The sequence below is a fragment of the Peromyscus maniculatus genome, chromosome 1 (genome assembly GCF_049852395.1).
Source record: "Peromyscus maniculatus bairdii isolate BWxNUB_F1_BW_parent chromosome 1, HU_Pman_BW_mat_3.1, whole genome shotgun sequence".
In the NCBI taxonomy this organism is placed as follows: Eukaryota; Metazoa; Chordata; class Mammalia; order Rodentia; family Cricetidae; genus Peromyscus; species Peromyscus maniculatus.
In genome coordinates, this window is record NC_134852.1 from 212,585,091 (window position 1) to 212,612,843 (window position 27,753).

Genomic DNA, 27,753 nt, shown 5'->3' on the forward strand with positions numbered 1-27,753 from the left:
AAGTGGAATTCTGAGCCATTGTCTCCTGGAATAATTGGATGTCTCCGTGCACCAAACAAATCTACCCCTGGTGCCAAGCACTGTGCTCAGCGCCAACAGGGGCAGGGTGGGGCACATTCTAGACTCTGCAGTTTCACAAAGGTTAGGATCCACCAACAAAAACCAATAATGAAGAGAGCAGGGTGTAAGTACCCAGAACATGTGGTACAAGACAAGAAGACTGTAGACTTATAAAGGCAGAACTCGGGCAGTTATACTGCCTGAAAGTAGGTTTAGCTCCACACCATCTCTTTTAGTTCATTCCTCTTATATCCTGTAGCCAGAAGTTCCTCTGGTCCCGCCCCTCAGCAATATCCCAGTCACACTATTTTAAAATGGAAACTTACAGCATCAGAAAGAACTAGACATCGGTGCCTGTTTTAGAATCTTCGGTGGGGTAGTGAAAGGACCGCCAAATCTATTGTTCCATCTAGGTGAGTCTGGCTTCTCTGGCCTGTGCTTTCTGGATCTGTACAGGCTTGTCCTTCAGTACATTCAGTCATTCCCACTACATGGAATTCCTTTTGCTCCACTTCTCTTTTGGAGTTCTTCTTTCTTCCATTTCAAAGTTCTTTCCCTCCAATTTTCACAGGCGATAAAGGAGGAGTGGTCCCCCCACCCAAGCTGTCGCACGACACTCTCCAAAGTCTAGGTATTGTGTGTGTGATGGAAACACATGTCATCAGAACTGAGACCCTCGCTCTTTGTTTCTGGATAGATTGCTGTTAATGAGAGACTCATTTTCACTTTCAAACTGCTAAGTAATTACTTTTTCTCTGGCACAACCACTTGCCACTCCATCTCAAAGAAGCCGCATGTATGTGGATGTATTATGCATGAACAGTTAGCATAATGGATGCAGATCTTGCTCTCTAGAGTGGCTTCTTTATTGATTTTTTTTTTGAAAAAATAATATACTTGGGACCTTCACCTCTGAATATTACACGAGAGGATGAAATTGTAACAATAGATACCGAGCCAAGATGCAAACACTATCATATATCTTGCTTCTCGAAACAGGTCTTGGAAGTGTCTGCCTCGTTCTCTTCCATTCATTGTTCCTGGCAGGCTGACAGAACTGCCTGATGCACTGACAGTAGCTCACCCAAACGACTTCTAATCAGCCACTCAAACATTTATGCATTTCAAAACTCAGTCTCTGAACATAATACTAAACATAAATACTATCTAATGGTAGACATTCTTCTATTATACAGATCTCCTTCTCTCTACACACAGTGCACACACACACACACACACACACACACACACACACACACACACACACCACCAACCCCCTGAGAAATGTGAATGCCATTCCATTCAAAGTTCAATGAGGCTCCCCAACCCCACATAGGAAAGGGAGGGAAAAAAACCCTAATCGGTTATGACAAAGATTTCGAGCAAGTTACAAGAGAAGGTCCTTTGACTGAAGCGGGATGACTAACATTTGAATATGGTGAGGGAGACATACTAAAGAAGCACATTTTGTTCTGTTGATTCCAAAACATACACTCATCTATTTTTGCATGCCCCAAATATAGATTTAGAAGAATTTGTTAACACCAACGTGATAGGTTCTGTGTCTTTTTTCACATACTGCTTGCTTATGATACCATTTGGAAAATGGGCAGAAATAATGGAAAGAAGAGTCCATTTCATAGTCCCCACTTACCCTCATGCTAAAGGACCAGAAGACACACATAAACAATCTCAAGGTTGTTGTTTTACCAAAACCCACAGCACGTACTTCTTTCCTGTTTAATGTTGAGACAATAATAAATTTTCTTGATTGATGTGACAAGCACAGAGGAATACACAGATGGTTTATTCAAAAAACAATTCTACTTGTAAGAGAGCTAGAAGAGACTTCAACGACATTTAAATCCATTATTAAAAGAGACTAAAAGTTTGCACATGGGAAAAAGCAGGGGTCATGTCATTTTGTCTTTTTTCATCCCACACAAACTAGAGAGACTCAGACAACAATGGCAATATCACAGCTATCTGTCAACTGGTCTACGTGCCCTCATTAGTGATTTTACTAAAAGGTAAAACTTCCATTTATTTTCCTTTATGGTGACCAGAAGGCATTCAGCCAAAGGTTTTTTCCTTCAATCACTTTCCTTACAAGCTCAAACAAATTCTGATTCCATCTTTAAAGACTTCTATTAAAAAAAAAAAAAGAACCACAAAATGGTCAACATCCATTGCTGGGTGGGGGAAGGGCTACAAAGGAAAAGTTAAAGCACTAGTCCAGAGTTGAGGAGACGGCTCAGCAGGTTAGAGCAATTGCCTCCTGATGACCTGAGCTAGATCCCTGGGTCCCAATGGTAGAAGGAGAGCCCTGGCTGACTCCAGAAAGTTCTCATCTGACCTCTGCATATGTGCTATGGTATGCATACTCATCATATACATATACACATACATACACCAAGTAAATTAATATAAGCAGCAACAACAACCATTGGTCCACCCCTCAATCTTTTATTCCTCTTCTTTGAGTGCATGGTGCCAGAATTTATATGTGTATACATACATATGTGAATTTTTCTAATAAAGGATTAATTTTCAGTTTTTCAATACAAACTAATTGATGGTATAATCATGACCCAGAAAAAGTACTGGGTGTAATAATTTGCTGTGGAAAATTCATACATTAACATTAAAAAATGGCTAGAGAGATGTTCAGTCAGGAAAGAGCTTGCTGTCCAAATATGAAGACCTGAGTTTTACTCTCAGGACCCAGATATAAAAAAAAAAAAAGAAAACCCAGGCATGGTGGCACACATCTGTGACTCCAGAGCTGAAGAGGCGGAGCCTAGTGGACCCAGGGGCTTGCAGGCCAGCTAGCCCAGCCTACCTGTGAAGTTCTAAGCCAGGGAGAGAACACGTCTCAAACGAAAAATGACAATACCAGAGGAATGATACCTGAAGTTGCCCTCTGACCTCCTCAAACATGCAAATGCCGACTTGCAGGTACACACACACACACACACACACACACACACTTAGTAAAATAAAGCTAGAGTCTTTGTGGAGAGAGTCAAGATACCCCCTTAAGTTTACCTGTTTGTCAAAGAGTATGGAGGTCGTAAGACCCGGGTTCAAATTCAGAATCTGTCACTGACTACCTGTAGGTTCTCAGGAAACTCATTGTGTAAAACGAAGCTAAGACAGTCTGAACCATTTTGTCATGGAGATAAGAGGGCACAGAAGTCTCATAGTAGTCTGTAAATGAAGTGGCTTTGAGCACCTGCCTCCTCTGCAGAACCTACATCCACAGGGACGTGGCAGCAGCCACCAGAAGATCTTACCCAGAGGAACCAGATCTGCTGTCTCTCCATCGAGACAACAAGGCCTGCCAGCAAGGATAAATAAACTTGCAGACACACAGTCGGGAGTAATACCTTGCCATTTTTCCCCCTTCCTCTATTTTGCCAAATTTCCTTACATTGAACTAACTATGACAAAAAGGAATTCTTCCAATGACTATCCACAATGGATTTAATTTAACTCTAGGCTGGGACCCCACAGAGGAAAGATGGCTGCGTGTATTTGTTGATGTAGACCGGATAAAGCTCATGCGGCCAGGCACAAGAAAGTGCTTTCCCAGAAAAAACAGTGTCTTCCATTTACTGCCTCCGGAACTAAAGCTGCTTTTACTCATTCTATGTCGTATAAAAGGCTTTTATTATATGCTTCTCTCCTTTGTAACACCCCCCACTTTGGGGAAAAATCTGCAGTAATAAGCAAGCCAGTCTTTTAATAGAAGGTAAACAGAGTGGGGTAGACTTAAAACCACTCACTCTTCTTTGTTTTTCCCAACACACAGCATTCCATATTGCTTTCATTTCTTTTCTTCTCACTTCTGTTAATAGTTACTTTTAAAGAATTAGGACAGAAACGGGTCAATAATGCCTACAGATGCTGCAAATGTGTCAGGCCATCCTCTGCTCAGAGAGAAGTAAACAGTTTACTGGGCTGAGGTCATTCCCAGTCCTCCTTTCAACCACCCTATAATCCCGTGTGCACCACAGACAGTTCACTACAAACCGCACTGAAGGAAGTGGCTCTGAGTTCAACAGTGAGGGTCACACCAACAGGGAGAGCAGGGGTTTACAGAACCACTCCTTCTTAGGGCACTTTGAGGTCTACAGATAATCACAGATTAAGAAACAGAAAAGAGAAAACAAAGCAAAGCACACAGTTTCTTTCCTCTTCTGTTGCAGGGTTTTCCTTCTCTTCCTTTCTTGACCACATGAAGACATTCCAGCTTCTATCCCTCCTCCTATTTTACTTAAACATACTTTTCATTTATTCTTACTGTGGGTGTATGGCGTGTGTGTGTACGACACAGGTATGTGTACATGTATGCACTGGGAATCAGTCCTTACTTCCTACCATGGATGGTGATCAAACTCAGTGTTTTAACCTGCTGAGCCATCATGCCTGCTCACCTTATGTATTTAGACAAGGTCAAACCGTCCTCCAGCATGAACCCCTCCAATGTTAGCCCAGCAGCAGATGCTTGGCTCTTCCCCTCCCTTTAGCCCAAAGGCAGATGCAATGCAGACTCCATCAACCTCTTCCTGGAGCTGAAATCTGAGCAAAGGGCAGAACACTGTCTTCCCTGAGCATTCCCCAGGAAATTCACTTTAAAATTGTGAGATGGCAGACACCAGGGTCTAAGCACACCCTCTTGACTACTTCGCATCCCTGGGACTTCTGTGTTTGGGGGAGTTAAGGTAACAGAACTGAAAATCTTCTTTTCAAACTATTCTCCGTGGCCTTCTCGCCTTAGAAAGATATATGTATCAGCTTCCTTTTCGAATGGAATTTTAAAAATCATCTACCATTCCCCTGGTAGCCTGAGAGAGGAAAGGAAATGAGATCTCAGAGAACACCAAAGATGAATTTACAAAGGCACAAAGGAGGGACAGCGCAGTGTGTAAAGATGGTTGCTGCTCTTACAGAGGACCCAGTTCAGTTCCCAGCACTCACACTGGGTGCCTTACAACCACTAGGAACTCCTCTGCTGGCCTCTTCCAGCACCTGCACTCACATGCACATATCCACATATAGTCACACCTATGCACATACCCAAGATAAAATAAATATTGTTAAAAAGCAAGAGAGCCTTAAAGACTAGGTTTAAAATAATGATCTAACAAGCAAATATAACTGTATCTGAGCTAAAGCACCTGCCATCACCACCACCAGTCAAACTATGCCTAGGCGGCTGGCAAATCTAATGATTGAAAAAGTCTAATATGATTCTTAAGAGCTCAATAAATTAAGTACAAATATGCTGCAGATTTTATAACTAGTTAGCTGCCTACTAAGTCTTGTTATAACCCTTGTTCTGAAATTAGAAAGATGAGACATCATAATCTCATTCTTATTAAAACCATCTCAGGCTGCTTTATTTATTTTCTGACATTTTAAAAAATATTTTGCCTATCTTATTTGATAAAAGCACTTTTTTATTGATTGTAAGTATGAAAAACCCATATTTACATTTTAAATTTATATATAACTTTCATTTATATTTTAAAACAAATCCATAGTCCATGTTCTTCTATCGTATTTTATGTTTCCTATTAAGTTCCTCCACTTTTCTATTTTTCCCCTAGATTGACAGGAGGGAAAATACACATGTACATACAAGCATGTGCATGTGTGCCCATGCACACAAACATTCACAAATCTCTGCTTTTTGATATGGGGTCTTAGTCTATAGCCCAGACTAGCCTCAAACTCATGGTAATCCTCCTGCCTTAGCCTCCCAAGTGCTAGGATTACAGTCTTAAAGCTCTCATACACAGAAAACACTCCTAAATCTTAAGTAAACATTTTTAGAGACAAAAAGGACAGAGATTACAAAAATAAACAGAATTCATTTATTTCATAGTTCAAAACAAAACTTCCAGATCAAAATATTCACCCTGCTTCCCCTGTACTCACACTGGGTGTTTTTCAACTTCTAGTTTATCATTCACACAGACAGCAGGAGCAAATGCACACAAATGGTGTACAGGGATAGCTGGGTAAACAGCAATACCTAGCTCCCTCCAGGGCCCGACAAGCCTGGGTCCTACAAGCAAATGTCTCCAGCCTTTGAGTCCATCACCAGCGTCCCAAGTCTGACTATTAGGAGAAAAGTACAATTCTTGAGGACTTGTGTGGCTTGGCCCGGTGCCTTGCTACACATTTAGCTGCAGACTTAATCTCCCAGGGCTGTGCCTACTGTGGCATGCCTGCTATTCTTTACCATCTGGAGCCTGGAGTTGATATTAGCTTGAACCACACATGCAAGAGAAAAGAAAAGAGAAAAAGAAAAAAAACCTCTCTCATTCACACTTAACTGAAATTGGTGGCTGAACAATGCATTATGCTGCCCAGGCATTCATGCTTGCAAGAAAAGGGAGGGGTACAGTACGAACCTTCTCCTTTGTTTTCTGGTTCTCTGCTCGAAGGTCTTCATATTCGCCTATTGCTAAAAGAAAAAAAAAAGCGACATTACAACTCAAAAGTTCATTGTGGGAAAACCTGTGAACTCAGCTGACCCCCAGTAACGCTTCACTACATTCAGCCGAGTGGAGAGACCACCAAAGGGCTTTTGCTTTCAAGGCTCTGAGCCCACCACACTGAATTTCAGAGTCATCAGGAAAACCCACAGGCCAGAAGTGACATCTGAAAAGTTCTCGCTGTGATCTCAGTACTTGCCTTGTGAGAGCACTCAGGCCCCTGCTCTGCCTCCCAACACTATCCACCTGGGTGCTAAAATCAGAGGTTTACTTAGAAATTAAAGTAGGCTTGCACACTCAACACAGTATCATTTGTCTACTTTATTCAGAGCTGAAGGTTTATGGGCTGGACATTGGACTGAGAATATCTGTTTCCAGACAAGACAGGCAACCTTCACTTCACTGAGGTGGGAATGCAGATTCCCAGACATGTGGGGAAATGCTCATGAAGTAACCTGACCCCACCCCCACGTTCATATTTTAGTAAAACACCATTCTTAGGCCTCCTTGGAGTTGAGTCTATGAAGTTTGGGACAATGGCCTAAGATAACAACGAGGCAGAGCCTAGTTAGTTCACCAGCCACTAAACAAGCCTGTCACTGAGAGCTAGGTTATCACTAGGCTGCCTGTTCACCTTTGTAAAACTTTTAACTGGGATTTATCTTCTAAGAGTAGCTCAGTTTTCTTTAAAAAGGGTTCCTGTTCCTATTAATAATCTAAAGACAGGAATAAAAGCCTGGGGCATCCCAGATGGGCACCAGGCAGGGTGACACATGCCTGTAATCCCAGCATTAGGAAGACTGAGGCAGGAGGATCCATCCTGGCCTCAATAACCCTGCTTAACCTTCCCTCCCTAAAAAGAACATCCCGTATTACCTGGTCATCAGCTCTAGCAATGCATGCTTACTACAAGGGCAGAGAATGCCCAGAAACAAGCCCTTCACATGGTAAGGGACAAGCAGTGGCCGAAGGGCTGGGGACTGACGGCAGAACTAGAACCGTCAAGTAAGCACTGAGACAGACTGAGAGAAGCCACACACCCACCCGCCCAAGTCTCCAAGCATTAGACCTCTCACGAAGCAGTTCTGAACACACACGAAGCAGTTCTGAACACACGAAGACAGAGCGCTTCAGAAAACACGTTTTCAACAGGAAAGAGTGGATGATGTACAAAATGAAGCCCTCGCACCCGGGCTCCTCAGCAACGCTCACCACACACATTCAAACAATGGAGTGTGAACCAAACTGCCCTAGGATCTAGGAAACCATTGATATGTACCCCCTTTAACAGAAACAAACAAAAACCAAGAGATTTCTAAATATGCATTGATGCTAATAGGTAGTAGACTACGGTCATGGCCCCAAACATCATTATTCTACCTAATTAATAGAGCTTCAAAACATAAAGATAAAAATATTTTATTGACAGACTTTGACTTAAACTAGTTAACATTTAAATACAACTGCAGGGCTAAGCAGATGGTTCTGCTTGCTTCATAAATGTGAAGAATTTAGCTCAATTCCCCAGAACCTACATAAAGATGGGCACAGCAGGATACATCTCTAATCCCAGCATTCCTATGGAGAGATGGGAGGTGGAGATAGGAGAATCCTTGGTAGTTTGAGGGACTACTAGCCTGCCACATACAGTGGTAAATAACAAAAGAGCCCCTTTCCCCAACAAGGCAGACTGTGGGGACTGACCCCCAAGGTGGTGCTTTGACTGCCATGGATGCCTGTATCCACACACATATATATCAGACTCACACACAATTTTTTTACTTAAAAAAATTTAAAGTATCTATAGATGAAATTTAAAAATCAAAATTGGGCCAGTGAGATGGCCCATAGGGTAAAAGTACCTGCCACCAAGCCTGATAACCTGAGTTCAATTTCCAGTGTCCACATGGTGAAAGCAGAGAACCAGCTCCCACGTTGTCCTCTGACTTCCACATGTGCACTACGGCATGTGTCACACACGCACACACACACACCAAAATTGATTTAACACTGAATTATTAGTGACCTACTTTACTGACATACATATAAACAGTAATGGCTTATAAAACTATAATCTTGTATTGACATGAAGAAATAAGATTTTTTTTCTATTTACAAGATCAAATAATGGCTTGGAAAGCTTTTCTAAAATACTCACACCACGCTCCATTATACTGCCAATAGACTCAGACAAAACACGGTAAACTCCTAATTGCTGGCTCTTTGTTAAAAGCATTAATTAAGAACCCTTCACCTATAATATTTTAATAGAAACCACAGAAAAGATGCTTTCTTATAACTATGTGCAACTGTAACATAAAACAAAAAGCAAGTACTTAAGTAAGGGAAAATACAGGAAGAGTATAATGACCTTGGTCACAGTAGGGGATAGCAGGGGGATGAGTCACAGAAGGAATGAAAAATGTTTATTTCTTTGAAGTTAAAAAAACAAAGCTCACTCCCAAAACAACATTCATGCACACACACAAATGCATACATATGAATATGTATCATCCTAATCAAGGTATATTGCTGTCATCATCAAGGAAATGGTCTCTATTACTAAGGTACTTCATTTTTTTAAAATTATGTGTCTGTGTGTCTGTGTAGTCTCCTTCAGAGGCCAGAAGGGGGCACTGGATCACCTAAAGCAGGAGTTGGGGGTGGTTGTGAGCCATCTGATGTGGATGCTGGAAACCAAACTCAGGTCCTCTGTAACACAGCAGTATGGGCTCTTCACCTCAAAGCCATCTCTCCAGCCCCCTCAGCTACTTCTTTTATGACATGTTAAGAGGCTTTACAGAAAGCATTCTTTTACTGCTTCAGAACTGGCTAGCAGTTTGAAACATTTAAGGTAAGTGTGCACAGCTCAAGTTTGGCGAGAGCTATCCTTTGAAGCAATGCCTCACACAAACGGAACAGGAAAGACACAGCCCAGAAAGATTTCACACCTCAGTTTACCCGCTTTACGTATGTGACCATGTCAGACAGAGCAGTAATTAGATGAGCACGTATTGGCCAGGAGTCCCAGAGCAAGCCAGTTCATCTCACTGATTCTCAGTTTCCTGGTACGGATTTGGTAGTCTTACCCTGGGGAGTAAATGAGTTAACACATGCTGGTATTGTCCAGTGTCAGCCATGGCAATTGCTACCAAAACCGCAAATCTTGCCAGATCCTGAGTGAATAACAAAAGAATATCCTAGGTCTCAAGGTTATGTTTACCTCCCCTCCCCCCCTCCTTGGCCCCCCATCAGGAGACTACTATCTCCACCAAGCAGGAGTTGGGAAGCAAGCTAACACATTAAAAGCCATTTGTCACAACGAATCCTGGCAAGGGCGTGGAAGCATGCCTGAGAACCAGACTTTTCAATCCTAGAAGCACACTCGAGCCAGCTGGAGAGCTTGGCAATCACAGGCCCTGGACCCCTCTCCACGGTGAGTGCCTCTTCCACCCCAGGGTGATTTACTGAGTCTAGGGTAGAGTTTGGTCATCTCTTCTGCTTTGTTTTTAAAGAAGTGAGTTCCCTCATGTGCAGTCAGTGTGAGGAACAACCGCTTAACAGTACGAAATAGACAAAAAGAGAGGATGTTGGAGAAAACAAGGAGAATATCAGGCAGAGCACGATATTCAGGAATCACGCTGGTTTTCCATTTCTAAATCCCTAATGCTGAAGGAAGCCATCTGTAGCAGGCTTTCTCTTTGGGCTGCCAACCAGTTCCCAAGTAAAGACACAGAGACTCATTATTAATTATGAATACTTGGCCTTTAGCTTATGCTTGTTGCACTAGCTCTTATAACTTAATTTAGCTGTTTCTATTCATCTACATTTTGCCTCGGGGCTTTTTACTTTTCTTTCATTCTGTATGTCCTGCTTCCTCTGTGTCCGTCTGTCTGGCCCCAGGTGGCCTGGCCAGCTTCCCTTTTCTCTCTGCCCTCCAGCCCCGCCTATTCCTCCTTTGCCCAGCTATTGGTCATTCAGCTTTTTATTAGACTAATCAGGTGCCTTAGGCAGGCAAGGTGAAACAGCAACACATCTTTACATAGTTAAACAAATACAGCATAAACAAATGCTACACATCTTTACACAGTTAAACAATTATTCTGCAACACAAACAAATGTAACACATCTTTATTTAGTTTAACAAATATTCTATTCCACAACAGCCCTTTTCTTCCCAAGTCACAAACTACAACACAGCCAGCCCAGGAAGCAATGAGGTAGATAGACACAGCTGTCTCAGAAACATGACAACTCAACTTCCTAACTATAAACTGCCCACAGCCCCTCTGGAGAAGGTCAACAGCCATCACAGTCACCCAGACCTGCCTGTTTTAACCCCCCAAACCTAGCAAACCTCTGGGTGCCAGCCAGGCCACTCGACCTACCCCTCTAGCATCATCCCTAGATCAACACTTTGAACAATGCTTTCCAGAGCTTCTGGAAATATTTTCTGCTCTGCCCATGAGGTCTCCCCCAACCGCTCCCTTTGCAATGAAATTTAACTGTCATTTCTTCTAGGAAGCTCTTCTTGTATGTCTTGGGCAAAGTCAGCACTTACATCTTAATATGCTACCAGAGCACCCTACTCATTAGAGGCTGAGCACCCTCAGATACCAACATCTGAGGTGTAAAAGGCTCCAAACCAGAAAACTTTTTGAAGGCACAGTTCCAGATTTCGGAGTATTTGGGACTTCACATTTTCAAATCAGGAACAATAAAATAGTAAATTCTATACAAATATTCCCAAATCCAAAAAGATCCAAGATGTGAAACAAGTATTATACTCTGCTTAAATCCCTGTGCATAACATTCTAAGTTATCTTGCCTTTTCTCCGAACTCAATTGAATGAGCTCTGTCATCAGAATACCAAACACAGAGTCCACACCTATGCTGAATAGATGAACGAAAGGCTCATACAGACATATGATGCAAAATAATCAAGCCAAATTAACATCTCCACTTTAGAAATGAAGATATGGATGCATAGAGATGTCACACCTGCAGAAGGAAGTGAAGGTAGACCATGTCTACTGATTCCCAGAGTCACTCAAGGCAACTGATGTTGGTAAGAGTCAGTGTGTAACCTGACAGCACACTAGATGGGAAATAGTCCTTTAGGGTAAAGACTGTGTCTTTATCTACCCAGATGTCTGCATCTAGGACAGTGCCTGACTTAAAGTAAGCATTGACTGAGGAGGAAGAATGAATCTGCATTCACTTGAGCATATCCTCAATAGTCAAGCATTCTCCTCACCAGGCATGGTCTATCTATCACATCATATGCTACATCAAGACACAATAAAAAGGAAGTCTTAAATAACAAACAAATGTATGCAGAAAGAAAAGCACAGCAACACTGTATCCTGACATTTCCTAATGCAGGTTTGTATCCATGGCTGAGTCTGCCTGTCAGAATCAGGGAGCCTTGAAACCTTGCTAATGGGAGATGATGGCTAGAGTCATAAAGGCGCTGTTCAATTAGGACAGGCTCCCCTTCTGCTCATGTCCCAGTGGATCCTCCACTTAGAGCCAGAGTTGAGAGGGAAGCCATTTATACCTCACTTGTTAATTAAATCATTATAAAAGCCAGGGGTGGGGGGACCTCTGGGAAAGCTGATTTAAAAAAAAAAAAAAAAAACAAAGTTGACAGATTTCCTATCAGGAAAGGAATTATGGCAGGCCAGAGTTTCAACAACACTGGGTGGAACACATGTCAGTGCTAATAAAGCTGAAGAACTCTCAACAAACCATATGAATGGCTTCAAATTAAACAACAGGAAGGAAGGAAACTAAGTATCTTTACAGTCTATATATCTATTACACGTGTACATATATTAATGTATACTACATATATGTATGTCTGATTCCTAGCATATAGGCTTGTACATCACACAATCTCCATAACAACAAAAACCAAATAAATGGTACAGCAACAATCCTCTTAGACCCGTCAGAGAACTGAGGTCACAGGGCTAGCCCCAGCCCTGCCACTGGAGACACAGGGCAGCACAGGGGCATACAACTTACGGCAGTGAGTGCCTGGAAGAAACCCCCGCTGGAGAACTAGAACCCAGACAGGAAAAATCTAGGCTGTATTTGCACAAATGTGAAGGCTTGATTTGTACAGATTTGAGTTTAAAATGTCCTAGAGGTAGGGAATTGGAAGGATAGGTTGGTAGGGAAAAGATTTTTTTTGTTTCATATCCTAGAACCCTAAGAGGTTCCTGCTACTTCCTTTAGATGTAGTTGTTCTATAAATGATGCTCAGAGAACTCTGTTCCTGACTTTTTTTTGGATGCAGAGTCTCTCACTACATAGTCCTAGCTGACCTAGAACTTACTACATGGATCAGGCTGCCCTCAAACTCACAAATATCCACCTGTCTCTGACTCCCTGTCCTATGATTAAAGGCATGGCCACCATGCCCAGCTTGCCACTCTGTTCTTAAGACCTGATCTCAAGAGAAACTGCTTTACCAGAGCCTAACACCTTGGAGGAGGGAGGTACTGAGAATTCGTGAGATCACAGCCCCAGGGCAGGTTCACTAACTCCCTATCCCAGGACTATAATGTAATCACAGAACACAGAGACATCCAAACCTTACCAACACAAATGTTTACAGATTTATTCATAATTGATGAAATTTAGAACTACCCAAGATGTTCTTCAATAAGTGGATGAATAAACAAACTGTGGTACATCCATACAATGGAATATTATTCAGTGAAGCAATGTGAGCTATCAGGCCACAAAAAGACCTACCTAGTGTTAAATGAAAACAATTAATATGAATGGCCACATGCACTACAATGTTCTGGAAAGAGCAATAAAGGGATCTGTGGTCATTAGCAGTTTGAGAAAGGAGCAGTGAGTGGCTAGAGTGTATGGAGATCCCGGAGCAGGGACACTATCTGTGTGGCATCTGCAATGGTGGGTCCACACCTACTGCTTAGACCCCACAAAAGTCCAGTACAGAGAGTGAACCCTGGGCCAGCAAGAGGAACTTGTTGGTAAAGGAGCTTGCCACAAGTCTGGTGACATGAGTTTGAGGCCCAGAACCCAAGTAAAGGTAAAGATAGAGAACCAAATCCACCAAGTTGTTCTCTGACCTCACCATGAACTCCATGGCACATGTATACCCACACTTCACACACACACACACACACCTGCACACATACACCTGCTTCTGCACACCTGTAGCTACACAAACACACATACACACCTGCACAATATATCTACACACCTGCATAAACACACACACCTACACACATATACCTGCATACCTGTAGCTACATACACACACCTACTCACATACACCTGCATACCTGTAGCTACACACACACACACACACACACACACACACACACACACACACACGTACATCTACACACCTGCAGCTACACACACACACACACACATGTACACCTGCAGCTACATACACACGCACACATGCACGCACACCTACACATGCACACTTACAGGCACATACACACAAGAAAACTTAGATATGTTTAAAAAAACAAACAAACTGGGAAGACAGCACAGCCAGCAGGGGATTCTCTCTAGAATCACCATGAACACTCAGATCCCAAAATGTTTCTTATGGTTGGTTGTTGTCTGTTGGGCGTGGAATTCCAGCATTTGAGAGACAGAGGCAGGAAGACCACTGCAAATGTGAGGTCATCCTGTCTTCATACCGAGTACTGGGCCAGCATGAACTATAGAGTAAGACCCTGTTTCTAAAAAGGAAGGAAGGAGAAAGGGAAGCACAAAATGATTGGCTATCTACCTGTAACCAGCAATTACCGTCCTGTAACCTTCTGTCATCTCTAGATACTTATAGTGTCCAATTCAATGTGAATTCTATATATAGTTGTTATATCACATTATTTGAGACAAATTATAAAAGAACTTTTTATCAAGTATTTTCTTTTTAAAATTTTATATATATTTTTTATGTACAGGGATGTTTTGCTTGCACACATGTCTGTGTACCTCTGTGTACACAGAGGCCAGAGGAGAGCCTCAGATGTTTTCAATATGGAGTTGATTGAATCTATACAGTGAGATCCATTGACATTATGAGCAGGGGCTCCAGAAAGTGAAGAGTTCCTATATATCCCCTAATGCATTTGGCATTAGTATGGAACATTTGTTAAATTCTGGGCCCTATTCACACACTGTGATAACTCAAATTCCACATTTTATTCAGACTTCCTTTATTGGTGAAATTATTAAGGCCACTCCATGTAGTTAAAAGGGAGGTTTATTTTGTGGGGTAACTTACAAGTGAAGGGATAGTTTACAGGGTCTGGGAAAGGCGTGGCACAGTCCAGCAGTGTTCTCTGGAGAGCTCTGCTGCGTCTACCTCCAGCGTCCAGGGTCCAGGAACTAAAAGGGCCCGAGCATCTGGAACCCGGGTCTTCAGGGAACCCGGGTCTTCAGCGTCCTCTCTCAGCCCCACCTTATAGGCGTGACCATTACCGAAGCCTCAATGGGGGTTGGAGCTTCCAGTCAAAGCTGGAATGGCTGCCCACTATGTTCCTTAGTTTTATCCATGTCTGTAGAAGCCTATTTCATTGGGCTGCCAGCTCACAAAAAACAACATGGAGACTTATTATTAGTTAAGAAAGCTCACCCTATAGCTTAGGCTTGTCCCACTAGCTCTTACAAATTAAACAAACCGATTTATATTAATCTATGTTTTGCCTCGTGGCTTTTTACGTCTCTTCCACCTTGCACCTTGTTTCCTCACTGTGTCCTCTGGCATCCCTTTAGATCCATCTTTTCTTCTCTCTCTGGAAGTCCCACCTAACCTCTTCCTGCCTAGCTATTGGCCATTCAACTCTTTATTAAACCAGCCAGAAGGCGCCTTGGCAAAAACACATCTTCACAGAGTACAAAAAGATGATTCAACAACATACATCCTTTTTCCAGTACCTACAAAGAGATTTCACGTTCCATTTAAATGTCTTACATCCTTAGGTGCTTCTTCACCTTGGTCCCCACCCTCATGACTTTGACAAATTCTTCTTGTTGTATTAAAGCTTTTTTTTTTTTTTAATTTGGGGGTAGGTTGTTTGGTTTGAGTTTTTTTTTCCCCCAGTGAGATGGGAGAGACCAGGCCTCAAGTAGCCCAGGCTAGTCTCAGACTCACTGAATAGCTGAGACTGAACTTGTGATGCTCCTGTGGCACTGCCGTGCCTGGACTGTTGCCGGTCCCTTTGCTGAGACCTTGACAGCTTAAAGGCATGAATCTACCACAGCCAGATTTTTTTCTGATGTTTTCCTTAAGAGTACATGGGACTTTGCCAGGCGGTGGTGGTGCACGCCTTTAATCCCAGCACTCAGGAGGCAGAGGCAAGCGGATCTCTGTGAGTTCGAGGCCAGCTTGGTCTACAGAGCGAGATCCAGGACAGGCACCAAAGCTACACAGAGAAACCCTGTCTCGAGGGAAAAATAAGAGTACATGAGACGTTGAGATTTTTAAGAGAAAATCAGAGATAAAATGTCAATTTCATCACATCCCACGCACATTATTTCATCACATACATTATTTTGCGTTGTGGGTTACATCTTGTTTGTTTTTAATTGCTCCAACTTTGGGCAGTGGACAATTCTTCAGTTGGCTTCTATGTCTCTTGTTGCCAACATGTGAGAATATTAGTTTGAACACTTCCTTAGTTTGGGGAACCACAGGATGTCCCAGACTCAGCTTGCATATTTGGATATCTTGATCATAAAATCAGCCATTTCCCTGTGGAACACTATTTCTTTTTGGGGGAGCATTATTAGCACTCATGTTCTGAGTGATAAATATGCTTGAATATATATAACATAAACAGACATATTTCTATATGTAACAATCTATGTCTACACTAAACTAACACAAGTTCATATAGATGACTTTAACTCTAGTCCATTTACTGAAAGCATGATTTTTAATAGAAAAAGGAAAACCTTGGTCCTCCCAAGGTCATGGTATAAAACTTCTCTTGAGAGTAACAGTAAAACATAGATTGAGAAACAATGGGTTAGAAGAAAGAGAACATTGTATGTTTCATTTTTATTTTATGTTAATATTTTAAAAACAAAAGGAAGATCCAGTTCCCTGGGAGTAGTGTTAATAAAGATGGGAGCTCTGAGCACCAGGCCTGGCTCCAGGCCATGGAGGCCCATCTCTGGGAGGACCTAGACACTATCTCCACAGTACTGCTTGCCAACCTTAGAAGTAAACTACAGTTCTAAAAACCAGCTGGTGACTCAGAAACAGGCCATTCCTGGACCACACTTAGAAAAACAGTGCTGAAAAACCACGTTTGTACATGAAGCCATAGCATTTCAGATTGCCTTCTACTGAGTGGCATTGGATGGACTGCCCAGGGCTGGCATCTCAGCTTCATGTACTAATACGGCCATGCAACAGTCTGGGCCCTTTCAATCACAATAATGCCACACTGTTTTCTCCCCAGAAGCTAAAGGAGTCCTGGAAAAAGCACCCATGAGTCACTAGCTTAGCTCTAGGAGGAAGCTGAATCTTAAGAATCAGCTTTGTGTTAACCAACCATAAGTACTGGAATGTGGTGATACATGCCCGTAATCTGAGTACTTGGGAATGGAGGCAGAAGAATCAGGAGTTCAAGTTCAAGGTTATCATCTGCTCTACAGACTTCCAGGCCAACCTGAACTTCCTGGGACCATGTCTCAAAAAATAAAAATCTTACCCTAGAATATAGAATTGCCCAAGAATGGCCATCACTTTTGGTTTTCATTGTCATTGTTTGGTCTTTTCTGAGAATACCCTTGTTAGGTGGTTCAGTAGCGGAATACTTGCCCAACATATATAAGGGTTTGGGTCCCATCCTTAGCACTGAGAAGCATGAAAGGGGGGAGAGAAAGAGGGAAGAAAGGGGGAAAGACACACCCATATTTTGAAATGACAACGACTCTTCCACACTTCACCAGGTTCCAATCGGCACTACCATGCCATGTTGACCAGCCTAATAGTTATCTATTGCTTGGGTCAGGCCCTTCAGTGGTGGTGGCCCATTCTGCTTTGGATAGCAATAGTAATCCATGGTTTTTGTGGAGGATGCCATTCAAGCTGCTACCTGACCAAAAGGCCATATAAGTCAATCAACACTCTTACTGGATTTTATACTGTCTCCAGACACAGAACTCATCACCAGCAGGGTCCAGGCCTTATTCACTGGTCTCTGATGCTCGCCCAGTGCCTGGCTATGAATATTCAGTGTATGCATGTTGAATGAATCACACAGAAAGCCGTGTACCTTCAACAAATGCTGAACTAAGTCTATCATTTACCAAAAGAATTCTAGAGAGAGAGAAAATTGTATGATGTTTTGTAAGGGAAATGTCCACTTTGATAGCTGGGAAATATGCATCGGAAATAGTATCCTAAGTTGCCATTTCTCCATGCATTAACGATGTCAATCAGCCCAATAAAATAAAGCCCGTGGGGGGAAAAAGACAAAAGGAGAATTACCTCATTACCTCAGCATCTGCTTGAACATAAAAAAAAAAAAAAAAAAAAAAAAAAAAAAAATCACACACTGGCTAATTTTTTTAAGGGACATAATATAACTTTCTAGAAAGACATAATATACCTAATTATACCATTCAGTAGACAGGAACATACAATGTTGTGAAGTAATTCAGAAGTGGGTGTGCTGTATGAGACACGGAGCTTGGGGAGTGGTACATATAAATTAGAGATTGTTCATATTGTGACAGACGCAGTCATTGCCCTTCACAACTTGTGTCAAGCACAACCTTGTTCTCAGCACTGAAGGCTTCCCACGAGATTATTGTCAGCTCTGCAGTACACACAGCAGCCTCCTTCCTGAACCCCTCCCGGGCAAGAGGTTCAAGTTTTAGACTCAAAACTCATTAAAGGGGGAACCACGAGGAGACAAAAATGGCCAATAAACATGGGAAGACTTGAACTTCACTAATAGTCAGGGCAATGTACATTTTAAAGGAGGCATTTTGCCAGTTCCAATGGCAAAAATTCAGAAACTGAATTCAGGCTGTCCAACTGATAATGATGACTGTCAGCCAATGTTAACCAGTATTTGGTGATGAGGGCACTGCTGGGGGAACACAAACTGGTACAACTATTGACAGGAATGCTTCTGCACTGAAAGATGTAATTTTATAACATGCATGCCACCAAATCCCACAACCCCATTTCTGAGAACCTATCCTAGAAAAAATAACAGTCTATTTATTTACATGCCTCTTGGATTAATGACTGTCTGCTGGACAAGAACTTCTAAGAGCCAGGATAGTCTGATTCACTCTCTGTAGCCTCTTGTTCTAGAACTTGGGCCCTATACATAAATAACCGGTAGCTGTTAAAGAAACAAAAGTATGCGTTTACTCAGCACTAAACAAGGAAAATAGAGCAACCAATCAAAAATGTTCTTCTTGTTCATATTAAATGGGGAAATTAAAATTATGACTCCCCATGGCAACAACCCACCATCAACATAAAAAAGTGACCATAGTACTGGTGTACCCAAAGCCCTGGTGGCCATGTTTACACCTCAAATCCCTGGCTTCCCAGTTAATTCCACAGGTCAAACAGCCATTAAATACTCTTAAGTAAGTCTTGAGCACAGTCTGTCTGACAAACACATTCTGGTTTCAAGATATGAAAATCTCACCGTAGGCTGAACACTCCTAACACCCATATGACATGTCTCAATGTCAGAGAGAGAGAGAGAGAGAGAGGTCTCAAGAAACACAAAACTCGGTTCTATTACTTCTGGCTCAAGTCCTCCATCAGGAAGATCAGCCTTTAGAAATACCAAGGCCATGGATTTGATTTTTAATATAACAGGACAACACAACAGAATGAGCTGGAAACCTGGGAATCCTCCCTTCTTCAAACATCAGTCCAGCAAAGGGCCAGAGAAGGTGTTTGTAAGTGTCGGCATCCTTACGTGTACTCTGAGAATTACAAACAGAATAAGAGGAAATAATATTTTATTTTGTTTTATAATCATTTGCAAACTGAACATCCATCAAAAGATCTGGTATTGACTAATACTGAAAGTTCCATAAGTCTAGAATAATGAATCAAAGGTCTTTGTGTTGTGAGACACAGGAAAGTGTTATTCAAAATAAATACCCGTGAAATCCAGTTCTCCATTAAAAAAAAAAAAAAACTTGTGAGATTCCAAATAAGGCAATCTGTCCTTCTACTGGAGTCACAGGTGCTGTGTGGCTTGACTTGGGGCTAATTGTGGACAAGAGGAAAGTGAAAGCAATTAACACCCATTCAGGGTTTCTAGATGCTCGATAGAAGAGTGCTACATCCATTTCAGTGAGGTTGGGTAACTCCCCCGAGGTGACACAGTACAGTGCTGTGGAGACCTTTTTGCCCAGAGTGTGGACACTGTGGCTGATGGATCTGAAAAGCGGCAGCTCAAGTCCTTGATAGGACCTCTAAACCATCAGGTTTAGCCAGTCTTTAGCCACATGCTCAAGGAAGGCAAGACACCAACTTCACAGAGCTGGTGAGCTGCTAAGCCAAGGGAAGTGAAAGGGCCAGACCAGTTGACCACTAAGCAGGGCCCTTGCAGCGTCAGCAAGTCCCTCAATGAAGAGCATGCCCTGCACACTTCCTAAGCCTATGTGGTTCCTCTTTCTTGACCCATATTTTCAAACCACCCGGGATAATTAAGCGATTTTTTTAAGTGTGTCAGGTTAACTGGCTCTAGGATCTGGCTTTGTTCACCAATGTGCTCATGACAATCATCAGCTACCAAGCAGTAGAGAAACGCGTGCAATACGGCCTGGCTTTCTGGCACCCAACACCAGCCCCGCTCCCTCAGAAAGCCCCACACAGGCAGGGTGTCGAATCACTGACTAATAAATTGCTAAAAATGGGAAGTGATGAGAACACATCGGTGGCCTAAAAAAATCCCAGCTGGGTAAAGAAAAAGGAACTAGACCGAACCCCCAAAGAAAAGCTGGGAAAGCAGCAGGCCCAGGAATGCTAAAGTGTGCAAGGGTGCGGCCTCAGCTGAGCTGCCACACAGCGCCCAGCGATCCTGCCCTGCTCGCTTCTCCCGTGTGGACTGGGGTGCGAGCCGTGACCCTGTGCACTCCCGATGCGTGTCCCTGCCCCCCCGGTCTCGCGATCCCCAGTCCCACTGCAGGGAAACGCTCCAGCTCCTCCGCCCAGGGCTCTGCATGGCGCGTGGAGCTCGGCGAGCGCTTCACCGCGGGTGAGCCGCGGGGTGACTGCGTCGGCCTCTCGATCCCCAGGCCCTGGCTGGCACCTGCGGCAGCGCTCGGAGGTGTCCCGCCCGAGGCCGCGGCTCCCGCACCTGCGCCCGCGGGCCCGCCTACCTTGCTCCTTCAAGCTGGTGATGAGCTGCAGCTGCTTCTCCTCGTCCGAGCTGTTCATTTTGGCGGGTGGGGCTGGGGATAAAAGGCAAGGAGGGAGAGGCGAGGGGGACACGGGGGAGGGGGAGCAGAAAGCAAGACGCCGGTGGCGTGGCGTGCGGCTGCACTACCCGGAAGTTGGGATCGCTCCCGCTCCTCCTGCTCCTCCTCCTCCTCCTGGCGCGCAGCACGCGGTGAGATCATCCCGCGCACCTACTCGCGGGCCGCTGCTGCTCCACCTGCGGCGGGCGGGCCTGGGGGCTGGGCCCGGGAGGGGCGTGGGCCGAGAAGGCGGGTCAGGTGTCGCGGCCCCAGGGCGCCTGCGATCTTTCCAGGGGTGTGTGTGCGTCCCTGTGTGTGGCCTCCGCTGCGCACTGCTTCCCACCCCGACGCGCGCGCCGAGGAGACCCGCCCCGGGTTCGCCGCTCTAGAGCTGGACAGCGGATCTGAGCGGGACCTGACTGACCCCGGGCGCTCAGGCCCCTGCCCCAGCTCCCACGCACTGCTATCCGGCCAGGGCTGGAAAACCTGTGTTCTATACCCAGCACCTTGAGGCCAGCTCGCCCAGGAGGTGCATGTTGCGGGCTGTCTGGCTAATTGAGTCACTTCACAGTCCTGGGGGGAGGGCGTGGCAGTCTGGTCATAGTTCCTCCGCGGGTTTCCATCCATCATACCAGTGTGAAGAGGGGGCTGGACAGAACCTGGGCCCTGCTTCACCGGTCTCACCATGCCTAAACTGCAGTGAAGATCATCTGGTTCCGGTGGGAGGACCTTGGGGAGGCTGGCACTGCACTCTGAATACCCAAGGTCACTTGGTTGCGTGGCAGGGAGCCTAGTGTGTAATGATACACAGCCCTTGCCCCTCTTAAAGACCATGTGTTTACACCCAGCTCTGGGGTAGGCCCTGGCAAAGAAAGCCAAGCAGACATGTTTCTCTTCGATTTTAGTTCCAGTAACCTTTGCTGGAATCTCCAGCACTCTGGAGTGGGAATAATAATGCATACTCTCCAAGAATTGGAAAAAAATTGAACATGGAGAGGAATTTGACCACATCAAATTCAGAATGAAGAATAGGAGCTCTTGTCTAGCATGTGCCAAGGCCTTATGTTCCATCCAATAAGGGGACAGGATGGCTATGGCTTGCTCTGTGCTGCGTTCTGTGAGATTTTGTTTTTATGATTACAGGTGTTATGGCTGCTAATTACAACACGAGAAAGGCACAGTTCTTTATTCCAATCATTAAGCGCCCAAGACAAACCCAAACTAATTAAGCCTTCTGCACATCTTGGTTTATTTGATCATCTCTGAACTTATCTAGAACATCAGGGCAGGACTTCTGCCTCACTTCACACAGTTCAGGCAAATATCCAGGAGAAGGGGAAGAGCATTGATTGGCATTTGGATAGATCCTGCAACCAGCATGGCACTCCTTACTACATACCATCTCATGATGACCTTTGAAGTGGGGCAATGGATTTTTCCTTTTAATCAATGGCAATATAGTATTTTAGAACACATATTTTAGTTGGTAGGGGGGTCTGGGATGGCAATGTAGACTTCTGAGTAAAAAGAATGAAAGTGAAACTTTATGAAATAATTTCAGTATGGGGATTTTGCTATTTCAGTCCTTTCTGTAATGTTTCATGAGATAGTTCAAAGTATCTTCCAGTCAGCTACAGTGATGGTCCCAAAAGATAATCACACGGTCTTTCTCCTGGGGTTATCTTTTTTGTCCTCATCTTTGAAAGGCAAGAGATGTGAGAGTGTTAGTCAACTGTGTGACCGTATGAAGATGAGCTGCCACCAGGTGTTTTTTAGAATGAATGATAATTTGTTTCAAGAAAAAAAAATACATCCAGGAGATTCCAGAGACCAACAATAGCCACTTAGCTTTTGTAGGGCAGCCAGGGAGCTTGTTAGACCCAAGGGGCCAGCCTGTGACTACTGACCAAACCCAAGTAACCAGAAGTACCTTCTCCAATTCCACCACATGGAAGCAAGATGCCCAGTTGATATTTAGATTGGTTTACAAATTCCCATTCTTTTAAATGGCTGATGGAATTGTCAACCCCAATTATGTAGTATAGTATGATGCTTGAGGAGTATGCGATGAATTAAGGATCCAGGCTCAAACTGAATGTTTTGGTCTCACAATGACTCTGTAGCTCATTGAAATGAATCCCATGTACCCTCTTTGAAATTAAAATATCCACCTGATAACAATGCCCTATTATCCTGAGGGCATGCTATGAATTATTAGGATGCCTATTAGATTTACTTATTGGGATACAGAGCTTCTGTTACATTGTGATTTATTTATATGACATGAATATTGATGGAAAGGATAGACTGATATAATTAGTTTTTGTTCTACTTAATAATACATGCAGGGAGTTGTGTTTCACTGTGTTGAAGCTATTATTAACCATCAAACAAAATCTAATTTAAAACATCTTGAAGTGTGTGATATATATGTACATATACACATACATGTACACACATGTATGAGGCCAGGAGGTACTTCCTAAAGATAAACTGAAAGATATGTAGTAAACTCAAGATTATGGTTGGCTCTAGGGATAGAAAGCAGAGAAACTGACTCAAGGGAAGGAGGTGGAGTCTGGGAGCATGGTTGTGAAGAGGCTATTTAGTACTTGTTAGCTTTTTCAGGTAATTGCAACAATGTATGTAACCTTCTAGGGTACAGATAAAACTAAGATGTAAAGAGGCACTTGTCCTCTTGCCCATCCATGCCATGTTAGGGAGTCAATCCTTAGAGACTTGCCTACAGGGCTATCTTAGCAATAGTATGAAAATAGTAACATTTGAATATTATTTGGCAATGCAGAGAAACAAAGTTGTGAGCAAACTTTGAACACATTATCCTAAGTGGGGTAAGCCAATCAGAAAATCCTAACTATATAAAATGCTCACAAGCAAATCAATAGAGAAAGTTTTGACTAATGATTTGTATAAAACTGGGGATGTAGAAGAGAAGAAAACAGGAAATGGCTCCTGAGAGGTGTGTGCATTCTTTGGGGGAATGATAAACTCTAAAATACATTCTATTTCTGGTTGCAGAACTCTGGATCTTCTCAAAACTAGAATTTTACATTCTGTCTACTTAGTAAAAAGTCTTTGATAGTTTTCATCCATGATGCTACATACCTTTTTTAGCATCTAGGATTTGATGACATGTGAAATATAGCTCAAAAAAGTTTTTATTTTTTTTCAAGATTTATTTTATTTTTGATTATCTGGATATGTGCGTGAGGGTATACATTTGAGTGCAGGTGCCCTTAGAACCAGAAGACGGTGGCAGATTCACCTGAAACTGGAGTTACAAGCAATTGTCAGCTACCCAAAGTTGGTGCTTGAAAATGAACTTATGTCCTCTAGAAGAGCACAAAGTGCTCTTAACCACTGAGCCATCTCTCCAGCTACAAAAGCTGTTTTGGTTTGTTTTGTTTTTTAATATTACCACAGCCAGATGTAGAGACACACCTGTAATTCTAGCATTTGGGAGGCAGAGGCAATTGGATCACCCATGAATTCAAGGCCAGCTTGAGCTGCCTATTCCCAAACCTGCCAGAAATGCAAAGCCACACCCTATTCCAAAACAAGTTGGGTGTGGTGATGCATACCTTTAAGCCCAGCATTTGTGTTCTGAGATAAGCAGATCTCCGTGATTTCAAGGCCAGTCTGGTTTGCATAGAATTTCAGAATAGCCAGAAATACATAGAGAGATGCTGTCTCAAAAAACAATAATAAAAAATCAGAACCAACAATTTCCAGGGGAAAAGAATTAAATAAATAACTCCATTAAATCAATGTTTCTTAAACAAATATTCTTAAGTTTTCAAACATTTGTGTAAAAATTGTCCTTTTTACTAAACCGTACTTCATATTGCTTAATCTTGTTTCAGTTTAATGTGTGCTCTACATCAATCAGCATATTAATGAATAATTAGCAATTCTTGAGTTCTTAGTTGTGTTGTTACTAGTATATGTTTATAAATGATGCTATTCTAATATATGGAGCACATCTAGCACATCATAGTTCAAACACTAAAACTAAATATAATATTCAAGTCTTAGAAGTAACTAAAGAGGGCTGAGCATACAGCGCTGTTGTAGAGGGTGTGCCCGGCATGCATGCCAGTTCCTTCTTTGATCTTCAGCACACCTCCTCTCCCTCCAGGTAACAAATGCAGCTACATAAAAAGGACATGCTGCACATGTTTGCAATACCACTGGAAAGTAAAGAGCTTTAATGTAAATCTAGTAAAATTTGTGCAAGATCTAGCTGCTACAAAGATGAACACAAAGATTTAAATAAATAGATAACCATGTTCATGAACTGGAACACTCCAGATGTCCATTCCCCTCATTTGTTCTGTCGATTCGATGCAATCATAACCAAAATCCCCTTGAGTTCGTTTATAGAGATCAATCAGCTAACTATAAAATTTACATTAAAATTCAAAAGAGCTGGAAGAGTCCAAACAATTCTGAAAAAGAATAATATTTCCAAACTAATTGTAAAGCTATGGAAACCAATGCAAGGTAGGACTGGCAGAAAGAAAGATACACTGAAAACTGGACACAGTGACCATCCCAGAAGGATAGACTCTGAAAACAGTTGAGCTGTTTTCAAAAAGTAACTCAAAAGCAATGCTAAGGAGGGTGGGGGGTGGCTCAGTAGATAAAGTGCATACTGTGTGTAAGCATGAGTACTAAGTTCCGATGCCCAGCACCCACCTAAAAGCAGGCACATGTCTGTAACACCATCATGGGGTGGTGGAGACAGGTCGAACCTGGAGCTCACTGGACAGCCATTTAGTCCATAGGTCAGCTTCAGACTCAGTGAAAGACTATCCCACAACAAGTGAATAAATAAAGTGGAGAGCACACGCGCGCGCGCACACACACACACACACACACACACACACACACACATACACGTACACATATGTCATGCACACTGACACACAATAAACTTTTTAAAAGCAGTTCAATGAAAAAAACAATAACCAGCATATGGTACTAGCACATGTGGAAACTACTCATATACAAAACCAACACATACATTATAGATGAGGCACTGACCAACTTACAAAACTAAAAATAAGGACTGATGAGATAGATAGCCACACAAGCCTGGTGACCTGAGTTTATTTCCCATATCCTAGTTAGCTTCCCTGTTGCTAGGATACACACCGTGAGCAAAAGTGTATTTGACTTACACTTCCCGACCTCAGTCCACCACTGGGGGAAGCCAGGCAGGAACTCAGCAGAGGAATTTGGTTACTAGCCTGTTCCCATGGCTTGCTCAGCCTGCTTTCTATATAGCCCAGGGCCACCTGCCCAGGGGTGGAACCACCCACAGTGGACTGGGCCCTCTCATATCACATTAATCAAGAAAACATCCCACAGGCTTCCTTAGAGGCCAATCTGATGGAGGAAATTCACTAACTGAGATTCCCTGCTCCAGATGATCCTACTTAGTGTTAGGGTGACAAAACAGCAACAACAACAAAACAAACAAACAACAAAACAACAACAAAAAACAACAACAACAACAAAAAATCCCTAAGCAACACACCCTGGAACTCGGTAGAGGAGGAAGAGCAGAACCAATTCTTCTGACCTCCACAAGCACACACACACACACACACACACACACACACACACACACACACACACCAAAAAAAACACAACAACAACAACAAAACAAACAACAACAAAAATCCCTAAGCAACACACCCTGGAACTCAGTAGAGGAGGAAGAGCAGAACCAATTCTTCTGACCTCCACAAGCACACATACACACAGACACACACACCATGTACTCACACACTTGATACACTTGACATTTAAGTTAAACCTTAAAATAATGAAACACTAAAAAAAGAAATGAAAATCTGTATAATCTGAGGTCTGAGAGTTTTTAAATACAACACCAAAAGTATCATAAATAATACTTGATATTACTAATATAGGTTTGATCAAAGTTAAAAGCAATGAGAGCTTACAAAGAGTTGTGATGTATTTGGAAAATATTTAGAAGTCCATATTTGGTGATAAAATACCTGTACCCTAAACATAGGGGGAAAACCTCTTAAAACTCAACAATTTTTAAAAATGAATTTATTAATTTACAAAAATATTAACAGATACTTTGTTTCCCTAAAAGAATTTTTCCTTTATTTGTGGTGTGGAAGATTGAACCCAGGGCATCTTACGTAATAGGCGACCATTCCACCACGTGAGCTGTGTCACCAGCTCCCCAAAAATGTTTTTAAATGTCTTTTTAAATTTGTTTTAATGTCTGTATGTGTTGTACATGCACATGTATGTACAGGCTTATATATCTGTGCATCACGGAGCCAAGGGAAGCATCTATTGGCTTGCCTATCACTGCTTTATTCCCTTGAGACAGGGTCACTCTCAACCTGGAACTAGACTGGCAGGCAACAAGCCCTACCCAACTTCCTGTCTCTTATACCCCACAGCACCGGGTTAACAGCAAATGTTCCTCTGCCCAGCTTCTTACATGGGTGCCGGGATTTGAACCCAAGTCCTCACAATAGTGCAGCAAGTGCTCTTACCCCTGAGCTAGGTCCTCAGGCCCCAGCATGAGAGAGTGAAATAGTACACGTGCATTAGGATGGCTAACATTAAACAAGGATGACACTACGTGCTGACAAGGATGCAGAGCAACAGGGCTCTGCACCTCGGAAGTTATTTTAAAGCACAGGC

The 27,753-nt window shown here is 42.9% G+C and overlaps 1 protein-coding gene across 2 annotated transcripts in view; it reads right to left on the reverse strand.

Moving 5' to 3' along the window:
* Window positions 1–21,606, reverse strand: part of Shtn1 (shootin 1) — a 107,114-nt gene extending 85,508 nt beyond the window's left edge. Inside the window, exons 1-2 of one of the 2 annotated variants that reach the window (XM_015997190.3) lie at window positions 20,956–21,606; window positions 6,486–6,538 (exon numbers count right to left, since the gene is read on the reverse strand). In XM_015997190.3, coding sequence (XP_015852676.1) covers window positions 6,486–6,538; window positions 20,956–21,013 — 111 coding nt within the window. In that variant the 5' untranslated portion in view covers window positions 21,014–21,606. The remainder of the gene's footprint in view (window positions 1–6,485; window positions 6,539–20,955) is intronic. The other variant, XM_006978456.4, reaches the window with a different exon arrangement.
* Window positions 21,607–27,753: the final 6,147 nt, after the last annotated feature.